Below are 24,541 nucleotides of genomic sequence, written 5' to 3'. Positions count from 1 at the left end.
GAGAGACAATAAATTTATGAAAAGATGTTTGAAGTTATTAGTCATTAAGGAAATTTAAGTCAAAACCACAGTCAGTTGCTGTTTTACACCTACCAAAATGGCCACATATAATTTAAAATAAATAAAAATGAAAAATAGTGATAGGAATGATATAGAGAGGTTGGAAGGCTTGTACATTGTGGGTGCAATTCTGAAGTAGTACAGCTGCTATGGAAAGTAATTCACTGAGGCTTTAAAAGGGTAGATGTAGAATTACTGTGTGATCTAGCAGTTCTACTTTAGGTATATATCCAAAGACATTGAAAACAGAGTCAAGCAGATACATGTGTGCCAGTGTTCACAATAACCCAATTAGAAACCATCAAAATATACACTAGCAGATGGATGGATAAGCAGAATGCAGTACATAGCTTCAAAGGCTATTTCTTATATGCAGAAAGACATGAAGACCTGATATATATTACAATGTAGATGAAACTTGAAAACCTATTGCTAAGTGAAAGTAGCCAGACAAAAAAGGGCAAATATTGTATGATTCCACTCATGAAATATCTTCAAATTGCAAATTCAGAGATTAAAAATACATTTGATGATACTAAGGGCTGGGAGGAGAGAAAAATAAGGAATTTATTGCTTACTGGTAATGGAATTTACTTGGGATAATGAAAAAGTTTTGTAAATAGACAATGAGGATGATTAAAACACTCTGATCATAATTTTTTTTGTGTGTTTTTAGTATAGGGTCTACAGGATCTCACTACACAGATCAGACTGTTTTCGGCCTGCCAAGCACTGTGATTATGGGCATGGGCACCACACCCAGTCTCAAATGCCTTCTCATCATGCCCTGGGGGCGGAGGCAGGGTTGGCATGGCATGCTGGGGGTCAAACCCTGGCCACTGTGCTCTGCCTAAGCTGGGGCTTTAGTCTGCTGAGCTATCTGGCCAGCTCACTGATTATAATTAATGTCACTGATTTGTATGCTCAAAAATGGTTAAGTTGGGGCCCAGGGAGATGGCCTGAGTTCAATCCCCAGTTCTGAGGGAAAAAAAAAAAGGTTAAGTTGGCAAACATTGTTACATATATTTCAGTGCTGCTTAAAAAAATCAGTGTTTTATACCAAAAACCATTGAGTTGTACATTTCAGATATATATATATATAATATTTATAGTAATATGTAATATAATTATATAATTATATATTATCTATGACATATAATTAATAATTATATATATTATACTGTGAATTGAACACAGGATTGCATGCTTACCAGTTGTATGCTGTGCCACCAAGCTAAATCCCCAACCCAGTATGTACTTTTTTAAAAAATAAGAGGTTAAGTTTTCCCACCCATCAGGTTTATTTTTGTTTTTGTGGTACCGGGGATTGAACTCAGGACATGCGCTTGCCAAGCAAGTGCTTATTCTACTGAGCTATCAGGTTGTTTTATAAACTTTTTTTTTAGATTCGGTGTGGAAGTGTCCTTTTGTTTTATTTGAATAAATTTTGTTCCATCTAAAGCTCACGTTTGAGCATCATCATTATTGTGAGGTATATTAAGAGGTGAGAAATAATTATTTAGAGGTAGAGTCATCGAGGAAGGGCCCCTAACTTTATATAAAGAGGGGAAAGACCACACATGTGTGTGTGTGTTCCCACTCTCTTCTACCACATGACGAGTGCCCTGTGCTTTCCACAGACTCTCCTAGCAAGGAGATCACAAGGTGCAGGCCTTCTACCTTGGGACAGGACTATGAACCAGAATAAACTTCATTTCATTATTACATAACCAGTCTGTGAATATTGGGTTATTAGAAACAGAAAATAGACTGAAACACTAGTACTATATCTATAAAAATAAGTAAAGATGTTGTTGTTTTTTTTTTTGGTGGTACCAGTTATTGACCTCAGGACCCTGTGCTTGCCAGGCAAGCACTTATTCTACTGAGCTATTTCCCTGGCACAAGTAAAGGTTTTGACATGATATATTTTGTTGTCAGGAACCATAATCAGTATGTAGAATAATGTTATTTTCTGTTTTGAATCTCATGTACTTTAAAAACACTTAGCAGGAAGTGTACTTTATGTGCTCTCTTAAGTCAGGTCTCCCTATTCTGTGCTTGTCACATATGGAAAGTGAATAGCTACCTGGTTGTCTTATAGCTTTTTGGTAGCATGGTTATTGATATTTCTTAAGATCTAGTAATCATCCATTCATTATTATGGACTAGTTTTATTCCTCATCCCTCCTTTTTCAGCTTTTAAAATAGTGGCAAAATAAACAACTTACAATCATAAACATTTTTAAATCATAAGCATTTTTAAGTGTACAGTTCAGTTTAAGTGTATTTGTTCTATTGTGTAACGACTACCTCCCTTTATTTTTGTAACTCCTCATTCTGCAAAACTGGAGCAGTACTCTCTATTCCTTCTTCTCCTCAGCCTCTGGAAACTACCAATTCATTTTTTTTTTTAACTTCTAAAGATAAATTGGGGAAGAACTTTTGATCAGTAGTAAGTGTTTATGCATACCTATTATGATAAAAGATATAAGGGACAGAAAGAAGATTTAAAATACAAGATAGTTTAAAAACTCGTAATATGTTCAAAGCAATGCCACAGTCCTATAATCCCAGCTACTTGAGGATTAAAAGTTCAAGTCCAGCCTGAGCAACTTAGCAAAATTCTATTTCAAAATAAAATTTCTAAAATGGGCTAGGGATGTAGATTAATGGTACTGTACTTGCCTAGAAAACATGTAGATCTGGATTCAATCTGCAGTACAATATATCAATTGAAAGATAAAAAGGATTTTGGGGGAAGATAATATACTAGTAACTATGTAGTAATCAATAATAACATGGAATTGATTATGTAGTTCTTATATATTGTGAGACACAAAAGACCAGACAAGCCGATGCTGGTTGTATTCATAAGAAGTTAGTATCTGATTAGGGATTTAAGACATTTTCCTGATAAAAGAGATATCTTTCAGTAAATTTACTGGTACTGTTTTAATGTTTAGATCTTTAATCCATTTTGACTTTAGTTTAGTGCGTGGTGATAAACCTGGGTCTAGTTTTAGTTTTTGGCATGTGGAGTGCCAGTTTTTCCAGCACCATTTGTTAAGGAGGCTGTCTCTCTTGCAGTGAACATGTGTGGCCCCTTTGTGAAAGATAAGATGGCTGAGTGTGCTTGTAGTTGTATCTGTGTGTTTTAATGCTAGTTCTTTGGGAAAAAACATCCTGTCTCCTTCAGTATATTTTAAAAAAAGAAAAGAAATTCTGTTGTGTCCAGTTGGCCTGTAAGGACATTATAAATTATTACTCTAAAAAAAAAAAAGTAAAAATATGACCAAACCTAAAAATCATTTCTTAGATGTGCCAGAGAAGTGAAGCCATGGGCAAAATGCTGTACCAAAAAGTGAAAAGACAGATGGCAGACACAGAATCACAGTGTATTAGCAAAAATCCACAAGAAGGAGCCTTTTGGAAATCAGATCTAAGGCAGGGAAACCTGAAGTGTAACGGATGAGTTATTGGAAACTAGCCATGGGCAATAATTATTAGAGTTAAAAACTTCAGGAGGAGCCAGTTATAGGGGAGTTCCCACACATTTCTGAGTTTCACATTTAGAAGCTTAACCAAGCTCTCACAGTGAACTGCAGAGAAAAATCCTTTGCATTTCTGGAAAGGGAAAAGGGAAAGGACCCCAAGGAAGCGGGAAAGAAAAGTTTCACCCTCAGAAGAAGCTATTCTAGATTCCTTCAGATTAGAAGCCTGATGTACCCTGGGAGAAGGGAAATACCCAACTCCAGCCCTTCTAGGTATCTTATCCCACATAATAGATGAAAAAATTATGAAGTACTGGTGAAGTTCACATGTCAGTGGTGCAGAAGCTTATCAGAAGACTTGTATTAATCATTTAGCTAAAGGTGCTTCCTTCTCCACATCCTAATTTTGTGCTATTAAATACCTTTATGGTGGTTTCTTTTGTATAGTATATCATGCCTTCCTTTAAACAAAAAGAAATTTATAAGGTGTACTGAAAAGCACAAATACACTGGGAAGAGGCTAACCAAACATCAAAGCTAATGTCAGATATTGCAGCAATGCTGGAATACTCAGACCATAAATTATATAAAATTATTAAAATGCTATAGATTTTAAAGCAAAAAGGGCAATATTCGGAGACATGTTTTTTGATATACACAGAAATGAAAATTCTGAAGATGTATCAAAAAGAAATACTACAGGTAAAAGCACTGTAGCCCGTGGAGAATGCCGTCGCAGAACTCGTTAGTAGAATGGATGTGCTAGGGAAAGACTTCCTGAGCAGCTTGGGGACATCACAGTTCGAAACTTCCAAACTAAAAAAGCCAAGAGAAAAAACAAAGTTCAGAGATGGTGGGACAACTTTGAAAGGTATAACTTAGGGAAAAAAGGAACAACAGCAGTATTTGAAGCAGAAAAATTTTACTAAACACAGGCAATATCAAGTTGGGTAAATGCCACAAAAGAAAAAAAAAAGATATTTAGGGATATCATATTCATATTACATACAAATGTCAGATAATTATAGATAAAGGAAAAATCTTGAAGGCTGGGAAAAAGTAGTATAGAAGAGCATGATAATTTAAAAAGTGAATTACTTTCTTACATTCCAACAAGCAGCAAGCATAACTTGCGACACAAATGAAATACCATTTGCATTAACAGCCTCAGAATGAAATGCTTAAATAGAAATCTAACAAAATATGTACAAGATTTATGTGACAAGACTAAAAAACTCTGAGATCTCAAAAAAGAACTAAATGATGTTCATGGATGGGAAGACACAATATTATCACGATACCACTTTATCTCATTTTGATTGATAGATTTAATGCATCAACGAGCAAATTATGACAGAGATATAAACAAACTAATTCTAAAGTTTATATGGAAGAACAGCATAATACTATGTAGGACTAGTTAATATAATGAAGATTGAAGTTAGATCTATGATGCTCAACTTCAAGATTTACAATAAAGCTGTAGTAATACAAAATGGCATTGACAAAAGAATCCAAAAATGAATCAGTGTAACAGAATAAGGAGCCCAGATATAAACCCACATCTAGTCATTGTCTTTGATTAAGGTATAAGACAATACAGTGATACAAAAATAATCTCAAGAAATGCTGTAAAAACTGATTTTATCAAGTGAACAAGCACAGAATTGATCTTTATGAAAACAAATTGAAAATGGATCATTGATCTAAAAGATAGAACACCAATGACACAATCCATGAAAGAAATCGATAAGCTAGACTTTATTAAAGTTTGAAACTTACTATATGAAAAGCAGGGTCTAGAAAATAAGAGGACAAGACACACTGCAGAAAAATTTTTCAAGATTCATCTGGTGAAAAAAATAAAAAATAAAATTTTTTAAAAAAAGATTCATCTGGTGAAGAACTTTAAACAGAAATATGCCAAAGTGACAGTAGATCAGTGGAATATTAGCACTTAAAAGAGATGCCAGTCTAGGAAAGTACCTTGAAGAAGTTAAATGCATATTACTAATGATGGAAATCAATCAAAAGGCTATAAATTGACATTCTAGGAAAGGCAGAACTGTGGAAACAGTAAAAAGATCAGTTATTGTCAGAAATTAAAGCTGAGGGAAGAATAGGTGAGCACACATATTTAAGGAGTGAAATTTTACTATATAGCATTACAGTTATGCAGACTGGTCATTGTGCATGTTAAAACCCATAGAATGTACAACACAAGAGTCAACCTTGAATATGAACTTTGGGTCACAAAACAATACAGGTTTATTGCTTGAATTAATTTTACCATGCTAGTGGGAGATGTTGCTAATGGCAAAGTTTGTGCCTATGTGAGGGTAGGAAGTGTATAGGAACTCTTTGCTTCTTATTTTTAAAATTAATTTTATTGAGAAACAAATAGCAATGAGATGGTTACAAAACCGATTAGTAGGACAGTTTCAATAATTAATGCATTGCATATTGTTCTCTTCGTAGTGATTAGTCATAGTACAAGATGCAGACATGATATCCTGCCCAAACAGTATTAGTGCAAATCTTTCTTCTCATTGAATTAAGACAAAGTAGCTGTATATCTATCTTAACTATTTTGGATACACAGATACAAAATGGTCCTTCATTTGTATCCCCTTTTTTTGTTTAGTTTTGTCAGAGATGGGTATTTCCTTGCCATTTAAATATTAGGAACTCTTTGCTTCTGTCCTCTAATCTTGCTGTGACAATGACTGCTTTATGAATAAAGTATAATCAGTTTAAGAAGTAATTCCAGGTGGATTGAAAAGTCAGTATTGAAAAGTAAATTATTAAAAAGTTGGAGAATACAGTTGATTATTTTTCTAAAAAAAGTCAATGTAAAAAGATTGCATGATTGTAACTGTATGACATTTTAGAAAAGGTAAAGGACTCATAATTTCAAAAAATATAAAGGAATAAATATAACTTGATGTCTGTGTCATTTTGTCTAGCTAGCATTTATCAAAAGGCAAGGAGATGGATATTTTATGAATAAGCTTAATATCTAAAAATATATAAATGTGAAAATGGCATAAATACACAATCAAGAGTTTAAAACACTAACAGATTTTTGAGGAAAAGTATCATGTTTACGTTTCAAAAAAGATTTTAAAATTGTAATAGCTCAAATATTTGTACATTTGTTTTATACAATATAATATCTAAAAACGAAAACCTGAACGCACCACTGGAAGGTAAAATGTCAGAATATACATGATGCTCTGTGTCCCTAAATCATTTTCCTGGTCTCTGAACTGTTCTGCTGTTCTCTCCACTGTGGTTACTCATTCCTTTGCTTTAAGACAGGGTTTACATGTATGTACTCATCACCAGTCCGTGCACTCCTGAATTTTACATATTTAAGTTGTTTTCCCCAGTGACTCTTTTTTCTCTTTGTGGTAGGAAAAGAACAACTTTTTTTGTGTGTGTCACTGGGGATCGAACTTGGGACCTTGCACTTGTGAGGCAGGCGCTTATGCTACCGAGCCCCAAGAACATTTTTATAGACTGAGAAGATTGCAGTAAATCTAAATTCGTAGGGAGAGAATGTTAGAATTACCTGGGGATTTGTTAAATTAGTTGGAGACTTCTACTAATTTCTAAACTACAGACCTCTTGAGAATCACTTTCCAAGGAGCCGCTTTTGTTGAGAGGAAGCTGTAGTAGTTCTGGAATGTGTTGGAGCAGCAAAAAACAAGGTTGAGGATTGCAGTAGTAATTTCTACATGTTTCCTGATCTTTTTGATGTTTTAATCTTTGATAAAACATAAATAAAGACTCCAGGGATTTGGTATTTACATAAAATAGCTGGAAAAATTGAAAGTATAGTGTGTTCAAAACTGTTAGGCACCTTGAAAGACATAAACATACTAAGACATCCTTACTTAGTTGCATTACAGAGTTCTTTTGAGGAAATTCTAGTTATTTGTACAAGCAGTAAATTTGTAGGAGATATATAAACAAATTGTAATTAGCATACAAAATATAATTAAGTTTAATTTAGTTTGAGTCTAGGGGAAAAGTTCATCGGGGTAGATTGTATTTGAGTAAGTCCTGGAAAGGACAGGGGAATTTTAAGTAATTAACAAAGAGGCATCATAGAGTGTTTCAGGCAGAGAGAATTGCCAGAGGGATGTAAAAGCCAGGGGCATATTTGCAAGTTTGGAATAATGAGGTTTACAAATAAATATATATTAAGGCAAGAAGGGACTAAAAATTTTGGCCACATCAGTGAGGACTGTTAGGTAATCACTGTGTCTATTTAGAATCTAAGAATCTATTTAGAATCTAAGACTTTCTGTGTTGCATGCCCACATTTCTATTCTTCTCTTTTACCTAGTTACATTAATCATGAAGTTTTTTGTTTTTAATCTGCTTTACCCGTTGCTATACTCACAGAGTATATAAGATTACCTGGTATATAACAGCATGTGTGAAATTTGTTCAGCGAATGAATCTGAACAATTGTGTTTTAAAGAGATCTTGTCTGCATTGGTTCAAGTTGTGTTAGGTACTTTCATTCACTTTTCTTGGCTTTCATCTTGCACAATCTGACATGGTCCATTTGAATTTAGTGCACCTTTAATACAGGTGTAACTGCTCTCTGGCTCAGTTAGAGCTGTAAAGTCTTGCATTTTAACTTTCATGAGCATAGCACTGCTTTGTCCTTTAGTCTTGATAGTTTTTATTAGTATTTTTGCAGTCCATAAAGTTTTGTTTGCTAGAGTGGAGTTGATACATACACATAACACATCTTAATTTTTTTTTTCATCCTTTTCTTTCCTCTTCCTCTGGTCTCCATCTTTTGATTTCCTTCTTGTTTGAAAGAGATCTATCTTCCTATTTGCTATTATATAACTTACGTAGCTTTTTATTTATCACATAAGAGAAACCATGTAATGTTTAAGGTTGTGTGTCTAATTATTTCACCTAACATTATGGTCTCAAGGTGCATCCATTTTCCTACAGATGACTCATGTTTTTCTTTATGGCACAGTAGTGCTCTATTGTATGTTGATTTTAATAATTTTTTGGAATATGTAACATCACTTTTGTAGAGTTTTGCCCACTTATATATTCTTGTGATTATTACAGTATGTTAAACATTTATACTTACTATCATAGTATTTTAAAATTTTTGGCTACTGTTAACATATTTTCTATAGTTCTGAATAAATTATTCTTTTTTTCTGTATTTTAGGGAGGGCTTACAGGGTGTTCAGTGTCATGATCACTACTAGATCAGACTTGTAGTGATTCTCCTGTTTACAGCCTCCCATCTGCTGGGATTACAGGTGTGCACCGCCACACCCAGTCTCAATCTCCATCTCAGTGTGACCCTGGGGCGGGGCCAGCACAGCAGGCCCAGGGATAGAACCCCCAGCCCCTGTGCCTGCTTGTAGGCACGTTAATCTGCTTAGCTATTTGGCTGGCCCAAATTATTCTTTTATTTTGATATTTTGAAGTATGTTCTTTCATGTCATTTGAAAGAATGATCTGTAAGTTGAATTATGTTTCCTGTATCTGTGTATATTATTGTTCAGTGTTTGATTTAGAATTTACAATATGCACACTTAATTTTTCATAATCCCACTTGAATGAAAATGTTGACTTCACACAATATAAGAAATTTACAATAACAATTCTATTTATTCTTCCTACCCCTCTTTTGTGCTGTTGTTTTATATTTTACTTCAGTATATGTTGTAAGCTTAAGATGTTTATCAGTTATTTTCATCTTTGCTTTGAACATTATCTTTTAAAGAAAATTTAGAAAGTTAAGATTTGATATTTTTCCATATATGTACCATTTTGCAGAGTTTTTGTATCTGCTTACATTTTACCTAAATAGAGATGGTGTGTCCTTTATCTGAATTCTTACAGCACATTCTGGACCATTTATATGTCATATGTACTCTTATAATTAGTAGTCCCATGCGTCTGTCAAATTTCCCCTGCTAATTTTATGCTATTTTCTGACAAGGATCACCATGTATACTGTATTTCAACATACTTTGTTATGACCAGTACACTGCCTTGCACAAAACAGCCACAGTATATTTTTAAATGTATAGGGAAGAATTGTTTTTTTTAAGGAATTTGGACAGTGTAAAATTTTATTTGTATAGTCTGACAGGGAGAAGTTATATTATTACCATTCATTATTAGATGTTTCTATTTATAGTTTTACCAAGAAATTCCTTGCCATTAGGCTTATCAAGTTCTGAAAATTGATACTCTTATAGAAGCACACTTCGAGTTTTCAGTATACTTTGAAGTGGTTACTTTTTAAAACAGAAGCATTCATAAGATTATAATTCTTACTTTATATGTCAAAGTGTATACAGAACCAACTAATTTTCCTTTGAAAACTGAATGCTGGCCTGGGTTTCGAGTTACTCTTTTTATAAAGTTTAGAACTAATCACAGTAACAGTGGAAAAAAGCAGAACACCCAACAATACCTTCAGATATGTTCAGAATGTGCTCTGTTAATAATTCTGACAAAGTCTTTCTGTAAACACTGACTGACCTCAGGCTCACAAGTGAATTTTCTCAGAGTGAGCTCTCATGGCAGCTGTAGGTTTTGTCAGAGAAAGGGGCCTCAGTGGGCTGTGAAAAGAAATGTAGAAGAGAGAAGAGAGATTCGTATGCCTCTTAGCCAACATATAACATAGTAAAGTGGTAAGAATGAGTTTTCCTCTCTTGTTCTCTTCTCTCAAAGGACAGGAAAGGTCAGGTCCAGGAGATGTAAACAGTCCCAGGTTTACCTGTGCTTAAGCGCCTAGAGCTTAAACCCAGCATCCTAACGTGCATGCTTTAAAGATTAAATGTTTCAGTGGGCACCAAATGCTGGGATTCATCATGAAAGGCGAAGTCCAAGGTAAAGATTTAAGAAGCCCACAACATTCTGGACAGATTCTTCCAGTCTGAGTTAAAAGAGGTCTCCTCTTGTAATATTTTTATGCATCAAACCTCCAGGCTGAAATCCAGGCTGTCTTTCCCCATCCTTGCCAGGGAGCGACTGGAAAATTATACTTGCAGGTGTGATGGTTGTTTTCTTTAGCTCACCCAGCATGTTATTTAACTAAAGCAGTAGTGTTGTTTCTCCTAATGTAATAAATTTCCCTGAAATAAATATCTAATCTAAGAACTTGAGCATTTCTAGTAATTTGCGGTCTTCTAGTCTACTAACCTCAGCCTGTCATCTCATCCCAAGAGTAACTATTTTGTATTTTCTGATGATTTCATTTGTAACTTTTGTATGTATATAAAATCGAAGTTTTATAGTTATGACTATAATAAACAAATATCAAATAGGACATATAAATTCCACCTTATATTAGCCATATCTCACATAGTATATATAAAAATTAGATTTGTATCTTGCAACATTTCTCTCCTCTGTAGTAAAACTTAAATGCGTATGACATGCATAAAGTCAACACTTGTCCTCTTTGGGAAGAAGACAGTTTATGTTTTAGATTTTAGAATCTCAGTATCTGGGAAGTGATGAAGTAAATGACAGGTTTTTTTTTTTTTTTAATGTGTAAAAACATGATGATGTGGATGCTAGAAAATAAGCTGCCAATGCTGCATCCTGCATTAGTATAATCAGTAGCCAAGAGGCACTGAAAATATGCTTGCTTGTATTGATGGTGATAGTGCAGTTTGTAATCTGTGTCTTTGCACTCTGTTTTTGTATATTGCTACAGCTAAAGAAGTAAACAGGTCATGGCACGTTTAACAAAAAGGCGACAGGCGGATACAAAAGCTATCCAGCATCTTTGGGCAGCAATTGAGATTATAAGGAACCAGAAGCAAATTGCCAACATTGACCGAATTACAAAGTAAGTAAATTTAAACCAAAATATTCCTGCAAGATTTCATAAAAGGTTTTGGGGAAAAAGGCCAGATATACCTCACAGAAGTCTATAGTTGTTACACAGTTACAGAAATAGGTGCAAGCATCTTTTGTTTAGAAGTAAAATGTAAATAGGTTCTATTTTTAATACTTTTAGTTATAATTTTTTAATTCTTAATTTTTAGTCACTTGCTTTTATGCAGTAAAACTAAAAAAATCTCTTGTTCATTATTCAATTTAATATAAAATGAACGTGTTATGTGTAATAAGTAACAGCTTAGTAGCTCGCAGGCCATTAACAGATTTTAACAATGTCAGTCTGTATTTAAAAAAATATGTTGAGCAAACATTCAGTTTAAAACCATAAAGGTTTTTTGTTTTGCCAGCTAGTTTTTGATGCTATTTACCTTGGTAGAAAAAGATTCACGATAGGAATCCTGTGTTTATATTCTATACTAATTGTAAGTGTGTTAGTAGGTGCTTAATCTTGTTTTGTTACTTGTTTCTCTGTATTTTTAAAGAGAGAAAGCTAAATTTACATTTTTTAAATGTTTGGATGCTTTAAAAAATTTAGTGTTTCTTTATATTCTTTCCCATATTCATTAGATAAATTCATTCACATATTCATTAAATGCTTTCTGAAAAATGAAAAGCAGGTAACTTATATAATGTCACATGAATTTTTTTGCCATTATTAATAATATTGAGAGCACGTATTCTGATGAAAAGTAAAAATGTTACAGTAGAGGAAAGGAAGCAGAAAGTAGAGAGGAATGAGATGGTGTTGCTTCATGCTCATCCTCAGAATATTTAGAGTTGACCTAGCTTCTATGGGATAGTAGCAGAAAAGAAAATAAAAGATAACACTATGTGGAAAATAGGAGTAAAATCAACAGTACATTACCTATGTGTTTAGATCAAATGATTTGAGGTATGGGATCATGAGCAATTTATAGAGACATATTGTATGAAAATTTTTTTTTAAATCTTAGGCACATGGATCTGTGATGCAGCACTTACCTAGCATGTCTGAGACCGGGGGTAGGGGCTAGAGGCAAAGAGTGTAAAACAATAAGAGTTGTCTTATGATTGAAATTTTTATAAAACCATATTTTATGTATGCCAAAGTTGTTTACAAAGACTGTAGAGATATCTTTGAGTTAAAATCATCCAAGCCTTGACTGAACTTATTTCAGTTTCTCAGATTGTTATTTCTTTCTAATCTGCAACATCCTTCTCTAGAACTTTTAGACATATTCTCTAAGAAGGTATCAAATCTCGCCAGATCCATGCTGTTGTCAGGTTGTGGCTGTCTGCCGGCAGTAAGGGAACTGACTCCCACAATAATGGGTGTGTGTGTGTGTTAGGTTATCTGAACACTGGGATGTGTGCACATGTGTGCAAGTGTTAAACTGTAGTCAAAGATAGTTCTTAGATTAAATATGAATATGTATATTTATCCACCAAACAGTCATGGTTTTATTGGTCTCATTTGAATCTGGAAAGGGGTGAAGAAGGAATAAATAGAAGGGGGAAGGTAGGTTTGTCATTAAGTGTTTAAGAGTTCTCACTATTGCTTCTGCCTTGTTCAGCTGACAGGTTTGTAGTATTCCTCTTTGTTGCAGTGGCTCACTTTAGCATCCTACACTTTGTTCATAACATTAATCACATTTGTAATTATAACCCCACTAGACAATCAGCTCCAAGAAGGAACTGGCTAGGGAATTGGCTAACCTTGTGCCTTTGCTTCTCACTAATGTTAATTCCCTTGCTTGTTACCTTTTGCCTCATGCAGGGATGGGCATTGAACTGTAACAGGAAGTCAGACATTTCCTTGACTCATTAAAGCCTAATGCTCTTGTTCTTGAAAATACTCTCCAGGTTTTACATTCATTTTAAGTCAGATTGCTCTGCATAGTTACGTTTGAATCTGAGCATATAGGTATCTTTTAACAGTTAAAATATATTAAATTACTGGGGCCAGAGAGATGGCTCAGTAGAATAAATGCTTCCCTGGTAAGTGCAAGGGCCTGAGTTCAATCCCCGGTTCCACCAAAAAAAGAAAAAAATAAAGTCTACAGTTTCAGTCATGCATTAAAAATTATAGTTTTAAAGTAACTAGCTCTTCTCCTGGTACCTTAAATTGTCTAATTTGCTACTATATAATAGTTTGGTTCTACTCAACTTTGTTCTCTTCATTTATGGGTCTCTCATTTATCTTTTTCATTGGTGTTTCCTTTGGGATTTATTTATTGAAGAAACTGGGTTATTTGTCCTGTGGTTTTCACGGCCTGGCATTTGCTGATCAGGTCATTGTGGTCTTGTTTGACCTGCTGCTCACTTCTCTGTATCTTGCAGAACTGCTCGATTCTCCAGGCCAGAGTGGCAGGACTGCCCACAGCAGGGGAGGCCCTGTCAGGAAGGCTTCGTGTTGCTCATTTTGTAATGCTTGCAGCGCTATGCTAGATCTAAAAATTCATTAAAGCTTGGAAAATGGTAATAATTATATTTTTCTTTTTTAAACTGCAATACTTTTCTTAGAATGTAATCTCATTCCAGCTATTTAGTTACCCTATATGAAAAGTAATGTATTTTTTTGGGGGGTACTAATTTAAAGTAGCAACCTCCTTTAATATCAATTAAGGTTTTTTGTTTGTTTGTTTGTTTTTTTATGTATTTGGTTGTTACAGGGTCTCACTATGCAGCTCGGACTCATGATGATCCTCCTGCTTTCAGCCTCCCCAGTACTGGGGTTATAGGTGTGCATCACCATGCCCGGTCTCTGTGGCTGGCTTAGTGCGCCCAGGGGCAGGGCCGGCACGGCATGTGGCTACCAGGAATCCAACCCTGGTCCCTGTGCTTGCCTAATAATCAGGCGCCAAGTCTGCTGAGCTATCTTGCTGGCCTTTAAATTTGTAATATTTTCTTTCTTTGCTACTTCTATTTGTGATGGTGTATGCTGTGTATTTACATGTGTGTACTTTCTAGTTTAGACTTTATTTTTAAAGTGATTTTTTTCATTTTCATCAAATACTAACTTCTGAGATTTCCTGATTCTGATTTAGAGTTGCCATGGCTCATATTATGTCATTTCTTGTGTTTTGAACTGGTAGACTGTAGTTTTCTTTTGCTCTGTAGATCATGTCCTGTGAACTTTTGTGGTATGGATTTTTTTGCTCCTTTTAACACAGTGCTTTTCCCTCTTGTCATTTTGATATGAAATCAGTTTTCCTGAGCTTGTGTCAAGGAAATGTGATTCTGAACACTTTCTAGATTTGTAGGTCTAAAGCTTCTATTTATGCCTTTTTTATGTATTGCAAAAAAATATGGTCTCATATTTCCTGGAGTTTTCTCTTATCTCCCCCACCCCTTTTCTGGAACGACTTTTTCTTGTCCTGAGGTCTTTTTAACTGACTCCAGTTGCATTGGTTAAAATACTTCCCCAGAAAGTTCTGAGTCCATCTTACAAGCTTCTTTTGATTGTCTTTATCTCTTTACCTTCTAATGTTGTAATATCTGTAAAGTGGTAGAAAGATAGTTAAATTAGAGAACCATTGCTGATATTGAATATTTCAAATATTTAAAAAATATAACTAGAGAAACTAATAAATTCTCTTACTTCAGTATTTATAGATATTTTTACTAAAATGATGAGTCTGAAATCAAAATATATGTGCGTTTATATTCGAACTTTGATTAATGGTGAAACTGGCACTCTGATTTAAAGCTCCTGTTTGTAAATTTGCACAGATGTTCTCATTTCCAAGCTCAGGAAGCACAAGTAAGCTTTCACCTGTTAGTAAAGACATTTCACATTTTTAGAAACTGAAGGATGTTTTGTGATGTTTAAGCACCGTGAAGCTGAAGTGAATGATTCATCATAAAGGAGACAATGCAGCAGTCAGTTCAGTCTGCTTATCTGTGAAGATGAGAAGAGGATAGGTTCTCGTTTCAACTCAGAATACCTCGAAATGCTAAGTTATAGCTGACACATAGGAACTTGTCAATTTTACATAATTTAGGTATGTGTTATTATAATACAGCTTTTAAATATTTGGTTACTTAAAATTTAAACAAATATCTATATATTTGTATGTTTAAGATGATGTTAGCTCCCATTATACAGTTTTAAAATCAAGACACAAAGGCTGAAGAAACAAAATCAGTAACACATAAAACAAAATCAGTAACATTCATCATTAGGAGTCTCAGTGATTCATAACTTATGTTTAAATGCTGTCTATATTTTGATATTCAATAAAAGAAATTATAGACATCATTTCCTTTTCCCCTTTAGTCTGAATAGTGATTTCATATCTAATTTGGTTAATAATAACATGGTATTTGAGGTTCACAATTATTCCAAGTAGTGGTATAAGATACAGTTTTAAGACTTGCTCACGTAAAAAAAAAAAAAAAAAAGACTTGCTCAAGTAAATGTGGATTTTATGATAGTTTCTAAGGCAATATTGGTTAGGAAGTGAAGAGGTAAATTTGAAGAGGTAAATTTCTTTTTATTGATGGCTGAGAAAAGCAGTAGAAATAGTTGCTCTTTGGTTTTCCTTCCTGTCTTGAACTTTGATTTTGTGTTTCTGGTGTAATTAATTTTAATAATTGGTAGTAGTGCCAACATGACTAGATTAACATTGGATTGGCAGACTATTCCCATTCAAGTTAACATTTCAGATTAGGGCAACAATTAATTGTATGTGTTGCTTAATTTAGGTTCAAATCCTAGTTAGGAAATATGACTCCTGACCTCTTGTAACATGTTTGTCATTGATAGTTCTGAGTTCTTCTGTGGCTTCATACACACATATGCCCGAATTGTAAGTCCTCCTCGTGTAGGCTGCCTTTGAAGTGCAACTGTGTACACATAATTTCTTTACTTACTATATTTAACTTTATAGACCCCAATTTCAAATTGTGTATTTAACTTAAATTTTTCTAAGCTTTTAAAAGCTTAGATTTTTCTCTCTAGCTATTTTTCTCTGGAAGTTTCTCTTTCCTTCTGAGAATTTGAAGAATGATCATTGCCTCTGTAACTAACTTCTTTAGAAATATATTAGTATAAAAAATCCATTAATATTATACTGTTCGTGTGATCCCAGGCATTCTTCACAGGTTTGCCTATTGTATTCTCATTTTACTCTTTATTGTTTATTAGATATCTTAGGAAAGTAGATTGGCTTGTATACTTTAGCACCCTTATCATTATTAGTTTATTTTACGTAATAATAGTCTTATAGAAGAAATAACTGATTCTTAGCGACTATAATCTATAGAACCTCTTTTCCAGATACCAGATTCTTATGGCATTCATTTTGCCTTGGCTTTGTGTCTATCTTTTTTGTTTGACATTTCTTTGTCAGCCTATGAAAGAAACAAAGCAAGACACATAAAAATGTAAATAATCATTAAGGAATAAAATGCAGTATGAATTAATATGAAAGGTATAAGACAGAGTATGTTTCAATTCACATGATTAATACATATTCATTTACAACTTTGTGGACGTTTTTTGGTATGTATTTTTAAAATTTAATCTTATTTTGAAGAGTAAAACAAAAGCAAAAACAAATAGCAGAAACAAAGACAGAAACACGGTAACAATATATATGTTGCAGATTTTCAAAACGAATAGCTAATTAATAATGGTTGTTCTAGTACCTATTTTTATCATCAAATCTGTTGCTCAGATTAACAGATATAGTTATGTAAGATTGGACAACTAATTGGTATTACCAATTGCTTTCAAGATACATTTATTTATGTATTTAGTACAGGGTCTATAGGGTCTCACTACATAGATCAGACTCAAAGTGATTCTCCTGTTTTCAGCCTCCCAAGCACTGGTATTACAGGCACATACCACCACGCCCAGTTTCCATCGCTGTCTCAGCACGCTCTGGGGGCAGGGCTAGCATGGCAGGCTGAGGATCAAACCCTGGTCGTTGCACTCTGCCTAAGCAGGCACGTTAGTCTGCTGAGTGATCTGGCTGGACCTTAATTTTTTTTCTTGTCTTTGTTGTTTTTTTTTTTTCAAAATTATTTTAATGAGAGTATAATAATAATTGAAAAGACATTACAAATGGTACACATTTAGAAGACCAAGATGAGAAGTATTCAGGTGTGGTTTTTGTATTATACATTGCTGTCCTTGATGTAGTTGCTCAGATCTCAGTATGCAGAGTTAAATAAAGTCTGCACATTATTTGAGAGGAGAGTCACATATAGAGGCTCAGAAGAAAGTCAGAGATAAGACCTTGTGGATTAAGTAGTGTAGCAGAACTGTAGAGTTGTAAAGGAAAGTATAAGGAAGTATAGGAGAGTCTTAACTGTCAGCGTTGACTTTTTTTAATCCTATTGCTAAAGAATAGCAAGTGTATTTAAAATATGAGAAAAAAATCAAAGAAAAAAACAGACTTACTTTTTTTTTTTTTTTCTAGCTAGATTGAATGGTCCCATTAAGTGTCTTTTGAGTCTCTTTTTCCCTATTCTGACTTGGGTTCTTGTCTTGTAATTTTGTACCTTTCCTTCCAGCATTGATGTCAGAGATTTTCCCCAAACATCATGTTATCCCATTGCTTCATTCTTGTAGACACTTTTCTCTTACTCGTGAATCCACATACACACACCATTTTTATCAAGTAGCTTCACTGTTGTGAACTTTCTCCACTGTTGCCATGGAGTCCATGTGCCAAAGCATACTACGTCTGACTGCCTCTCTGCATTACCTCTTCTTCTCCTTCCATCCTGCACATGAGCACTGGGCCCGCTCTGCCTAGGGTGCCCTTCCCAGACTCCTCTTTGAGTTATCACCTCTGAAGCATCACAGTTTATCAGTTAGTTTTCTAAATTTTAAGTGTATTTATGTTCTTAAGAGCCTAAAGAGCCTAGATTTTCCCATTGTATAATTAATTAATTCATTCATTCATTCATTCATTTTTGCGGTACCGGGGATTGAACTCAGGGCCTTGTGCTTGCCAGGCAAGTGCTTATTCTACTGAGCTATCTCCTCAGCCCAGTGTGTATAAAATTTAAACACCTGAGCAGGACATTTTTTCATAAAACTCTCTGCACTTAAATCCTGATATTTCTTCTTTAAAAACCTCCATCTGAGGGGGCTATTCTCCATTTCCTGAGCACACTATGGATGCTTTGCTATGTATTTTTCCTTGATTTATAGACAAAGTCAAACTTAATCTTTTAAGATCCAATTCACATATAATCTTTTGAACTTTTGATGCATTCCTTACAAGCAACCCTGTCTTTTTTTTTCTCTTTGCTTCTATAGTAATATGTTTAAACTTTAGTTACATCAGTTAAAGTTCCTATGATTTCTGAAAAATATTGCTGCTTCTGTTGTTCACTGACAATATCTTAAATATAGAGAATATATCTATCCTGGGTTATCTTTGTGTGTTAGTGTGAAGAACAGTAGTATAGTAGTTGAGACAATAATAATGAATATTCAGGCTGAGGATGTAGTTTAGTGGTATAGCACTTGCCTACTGTGTGCAAGAGCCAGGGTTCAATCGTGAATTGAAAAAAAGAGAGGGGAGGGGGGATTAAAGGAGAGGAGTGTGGTGATATCAATAAAAAGAACACATGTTTGTTGTGTGAACTGCAGAAGTAGTTTCAAGAAGGGTTATAATAATTGATAACATGAAATTATACTCCATATAATTTACTTTTCTCATTTAATTCTGACAACAAATCTGTAGGGTATATAACCCATATTGCTGATAAAGATAATGAAACTTAGAAAGGTGAAGGAAATTGCTTGAAGTCATACAGGTTGTAGGAAACAGAAATTAAAATTGAATGTAGTTCTATGTGATGTTGTAGTCTAAGATTTTAACTATTACATATTTCCTCCTGGTATTTAACTGATTTATACTGTTGTCTTAGTTACTTTTCTCATTGCTGAGGCAAAATACCCGACGCCCAAAATTAAGGAAGGAAAGGCTTATTTAGCTCATAGTTTGGGGAGTTTTAGTCTATAATCAGCTTGCTGCAAGGCAGGGTGACATGGCAGAAAGGCAACAGTTTGTGTTAGAAGACAATAAAAGCAACAAGAGCAAAAAAGGGAGGCAAGCAAGCCTCTTTTCTCCCTTATGTTGTATGCAGGTTACCTGCCTTGGGTGGGTGTATCCCTCACACCTTCTCCGTGCCCTTCTTTTGCACAGGCTCAGGATGTTTACAAAGTGAGGCCCCTGGACTCTGCTGAGTCGCTTAGTTAAGCTTCTAAACTCAAACTGACATAATATATCAACCATTACAGCAGTATTCTTGCAAACTTTGAAATTTTAAAACAGTCATCTGCATGGTCCCTATATGTTATCTCTTTTCCTCCTTACAACAACTCCATAAAGTTAAAGTTAGCCCAACTTTATAGGTGAAAAACATACAGCTATAGGAGTACAGTAAATTGTTTATCCCAGATTATTGTTAAAATTAGGAAGAACCTTGTTCTTAAGAATATATATTAAAATAAATTGATAAGGCATCCATAATGATACCATTTAGGTTTTGAGATTTATTACTTTTTGACCAATGTGATTTAGCATAAAATACTTGTCATATATTTATCTATAAAGCAGCAAGTGGCAGAACATTTTTATTTTTTAAAAAATTACTTTTATGGCTGAAATTGCAAAAGTGATAAGCATTCACAGGACACTGCACTCTGAATTTTGGAGGTTTCCCTTTCCTGGGTTAGTAGTAGGTGGAACATGTACTCTCTTTCTCCATGTGGGGCAGCAGTGGCAGGTGCAACCACAATTCAGCCCCATGATAACAGTAGAAACTACCATTACTCCACAGTGTGCTGTGCCGCAGAGCCCGAGATGGTCAGGAGGCTACATGGCTCCACCGCTGCCCTGGTTTATATCTAGATGTCCCCTCCTAAGCTCATAGGTGGGGCTTTTGGAGGGCTTATGGGGATAAAAAATAATAGTAATAATAATACATAAAAATAAAATTAATGGCTGGATTTATTTATTTATTTATTTATTTTGTGTGTGTGTGTGTGTGTGTGGAACTGGGGATTGAAGTCAGTCCCTTACACTTGCCAGACAAGTGCTTATTCTGCTGAGCCATCTCCCTGGCCCCTAATGTCTGGATTTAAAGAATACTTGGAAAATATAAAACAATAACCACCTACGATTTCTTTACTCAAATCGAAGTATTTCTTTTATTGACATTTTCTCAGTCATTCTTATATGCGTATTTGTTATTGTAGCATGATTTAGCCTTTTTCCATGTAATTATATGGTTACCATAAATTATTTGCATTGTTTGCACAGTATTCCATTTGACAAAATTATAATAGAAAGGATGAGAAGAACACAATAAATGAACACTTATTACAAGATTTATACTGCAGTATCTTACCCTCAAAACAATCACGTGAGCTTCACGTTATTAATTTTACTCTATAGATGTGCAAATGGAGCTACTGTGATACCAGGTTAGTTGTCCAGAGAGTCGTGAAGCTAGTAAGTTGTAGAGCTGGTATTTGAACGGAGATCTCAGTGACTTCACAGGCTATGCATGTCTATCGTACTTTATGTTAGTTCCACATGCCCCATACGAAATTCTTATATAATTCTAAATGTTCCAATTATACAAATATCCATTTGTATAAAATAATGAAGAGAAAACGTAAGAGTATCAGGAACCATGTGTTTCAAACTTATTCAGTGTAAGACACTGGGCTAAGTACCTCACCTTCATTATCTTACTTAGTTATATCGTAACCCTGTTGGTGAGTATTATACTCCCTGTCTTTCTCAATCATCATGTCGCCATTACTAAATCCTAGGATACTTTGGGCTTTTTCAACTTTTTTACTGTTCCATATCTTCTTTTTTTGTTACTTGGAAACAATCACTGTATCTTGCTGCTGAGCTCTATCCTTAGCCCATGTTCCACATCTCCTTCCATCTTAATAAATAACTGCACTGCCCAACTCTGTACAACCACAGATAACACTTCCTTTTTGACCTTTAGAAAGGATTCATTGGTGTATGAATAGTATATCCAGAAACAGTTCCCCCTTGTTCATAAAACATGCAGATACTTAATTCGACTGAGTCCATGGTGACGTACCTATGGCGTGCATACTGCAGTGGGCTGTTCGTTATCATTGAAAGCTGTAAAAGGTTTGCTATCACTGGGCTAAGTTCTCACGAAAGGCTGCCCTTGTCTGCATGTTTGTTTATGGTGTGTACAAGGGGTTTTATTTTCCTATATATCATCTGCATCTCCTTTGCATTGTTCATTTATTTATGTTTTGTTTCATAGATTGATATTTTGATTACTATTTGTTACTGAGTTTTAGTAAACCTTAGTATGCTTGGGTTTTCTTTTGCCTAGGTGCCTGTCATGATCCTGTGCTCATCTCCATTGGGGTTATCTTTCTCTGTAGATTTGCAGAAGTTCTTATTCTCAGCATTGGTTGCCTCAAATTTTTTTCAGGAGAGCGTAGTACTGGGAGTTGACTCTTGGCTCTATACATAGAGCTACATCTCTAACTCTTTCTGCTTATTTTTATTTTGAACAGAGTTTCACTAAGTTGTACAGGTTAGGCTTCAACTTGTATTCCTTCTGCCTTAGTTTGCTAGAGTGATGGAATTATAGGTGCGAGCTACCATGCCACCTCATGCTGGCTCCCTCATAGAATTTATACTTCTTAAGCATGGTTCGTATTCTCTCATCTGTCCACCTTTTCCCATAGTCTTTATCATCATCATTATTATTAATCTTATTACTATTTATTTGGTACAGGGTCTCACTGCACAGCTCAGACTTGTAGTGATCCGCCTTTTTTCAGCCTTCCCAGCACTGGGATTACAGGTGTGCACCACCATGCCCACTCAGTGGCCATCTCAGCGCATCTGGAGGTGGTACAACCTGTGTTGCTGGGGATCAAACCCCAGTCTCTCCACTTACCTAAGCAGGCCGTTAGTCCACTGAGCTATCTTGCCAGCCTTCCTTTAGTCTTTATTTAACAGAAAAAGATTAATTTTGGCATAAGCAAATTCAATCTCGTTTTCCTAATGTTCTGTACACTTGAAGTTTTAGAGAAGATAGCTCAGTAGAATAAGCACTTGCCTGGCAAGCGCAGGGTCCTGAGTTTAATCCCTGGTACTGCAAAAAACAAAACAAAAAAATTATTTAAGAATTTCTTCCCTGGCAAGCACAAGGGTCTGAGTTCAATCCCTGGTTCCGAAAAAAAAAAGAATTTCTTCTTAAGAAAGCTACAAGAGGCTGGGGAGATAGTTCAGCAGTCGTTCCTGCTTGGTAAGTGCAAGGACCCAGGTTTGATCCCTGTACTGCATGCCATCCCGCCCCAGAACCCCGGGCCTGCCATGCCAGCCACCTGGTGCATGGTGAGGCATGGTGGTGCACGCCTGTAATCCCGGTGCTGGGGAGGCTGAGACAGGAAGATCACTATGAGTCCAAGCTGTGTAGTGAGATCCTGTACGTAATAAATAAAATAAATAAAAGTTAAAAAAAAATTGCAAGAAAATTTCCTCTTTTTTATTTTTTTTTCCTGTTTTTTAAATGAGGTTTTATTATGTTCTCAAATTCAAGATCTTCCTGCCTCAACCTCCCATGTTATTGGGAATATAGGCATATGTCATTCTGTCCAGCTTCCCTACATTTTCTTTTACTAACTTGATAGTTTTACCTTCCACAGGTGTTTAACCTACCTTTTTTTATGAGCTAGTTAATCTAGTTTTAGTTTTTCTCTGTGCAAATATTTTATGATCTGAAACTCTTCTGATCTCAAGTAATTTTGATAAAGTTCATTGTCTGTATACTCTTTTTTGTGATTAGCTTTTCTTGGTCAGCAGTAGCTTTGGTTGGCCAGTGTGTTTTGAGATTCATTTGCTAAGTATATTGGCAGCTCATTTCTTTTTATTAGGGAATAATAATCCATTGTACAGCTGTGCATAATTTTAAAAATTCATGTACCTATTAGGGGCATTTGCTAAGTATTGTGACAGAAGCTACAATATGCTTTCATATGCAGGAATAGGTATATCTGTGGAGAAATAATGGAATGTTAAGCTCCATAGTAAATATATGTGTAACTTTATTAGAAGTGACAAACTTTATATCCAAAGTGTTTGCATTATTTTGCATCTCTACCAGCAATATATGATAATTTGAAATTTTCCACATTCCCTCCAGCACTTGATGTTGTCCGTCTTTTGAGTCATTCCAGTCAGTTTGTGTTAACATTCTATTGTGGTGTAAATTTTCATCTCTGTATGCACTAAAGATACCAAGCATCTTCTAATGTTTTTATTTACATGTATAATTTCTTTTACAAAGTATCTTTTAAACTCCTTTGCCCATTTTTTTTATTGAGTTGGTTTGTTTAGTCATTATTGCTAGCAAGTATCACAGAGCTCTTTTTTTTTAAATTTTATTTGTTTATTTGAGTGTGTGGGGGGGCAGCTCAGCTCACCAGAGGGCGGGGCTGGCTGGCATGTGGTGCTGGGGGATTGAACTGCGGTCCCTGTGCTTTGCTAAGCTTGTTCTAACTAGGTGCTTTAGACCACTGAGCCATCTCACCAGCCCCTCATAGAGCTCTTAATAAATACACTGTGAATGGAAGTTAGTATAGTATGTCTAGAACTGTGGATATAGTTCTAGGAAAAGATAAACAGTGGCTCTAGGCCACTGTCAGCTGACGCCAAGGCAGAACGTGATGGGAGAGGAAAGCTGCTCCCCTGGGGCTGGCAGGAATCAGAGTGAAAGGGAAAGTACAGACTGGAAGGGCTGGGGGCCAAGATGTACACTTCAAAGGCACAACCCTAGGAACCCGATTCCTTCAACTAGGCCCTCTCGAGCCAGCTCCCAGTACCTTAATTGGTGCAAGAGGTCGGTGCCCTCACACTCCAGTGTCTTGTCTAGTCCAGTCAAGTTGACAGCCAAGGTAACTGTCACAGAGGGAATGAGAAAAAGTCAATATTTGTAGAAATGTTGGCTAAAATTTTTATTAAATTATTGAAAGATACTGATGTTCATATCCAGGAAACTCAAGAGAAAGCAAATTAAAAAGGAATCCATACTTATCCATAGGATAA

The 24,541-nt window shown here is 35.2% G+C and overlaps 1 protein-coding gene across 1 annotated transcript in view; it reads left to right on the top strand.

The window, feature by feature from the left end:
• LOC101567417 (zinc finger MYND domain-containing protein 11) overlaps nt 1-24,541 on the top strand; it is a 115,777-nt gene that overhangs the window by 32,398 nt on the left and 58,838 nt on the right. Inside the window, exon 2 of the mRNA XM_023701333.1 lies at nt 11,284-11,418. Within this exon, the coding sequence (XP_023557101.1) occupies nt 11,303-11,418 (116 nt within the window). The 5' untranslated portion in view covers nt 11,284-11,302. The remainder of the gene's footprint in view (nt 1-11,283; nt 11,419-24,541) is intronic.

The sequence above is a fragment of the Octodon degus genome, unplaced genomic scaffold (assembly GCF_000260255.1).
Source record: "Octodon degus isolate 3935 unplaced genomic scaffold, OctDeg1.0 scaffold00133, whole genome shotgun sequence".
In the NCBI taxonomy this organism is placed as follows: Eukaryota; Metazoa; Chordata; class Mammalia; order Rodentia; family Octodontidae; genus Octodon; species Octodon degus.
The sequence above is the reverse complement of the archived record's forward strand: the minus strand, read 5'-3'. Positions and strand labels throughout refer to the sequence as shown.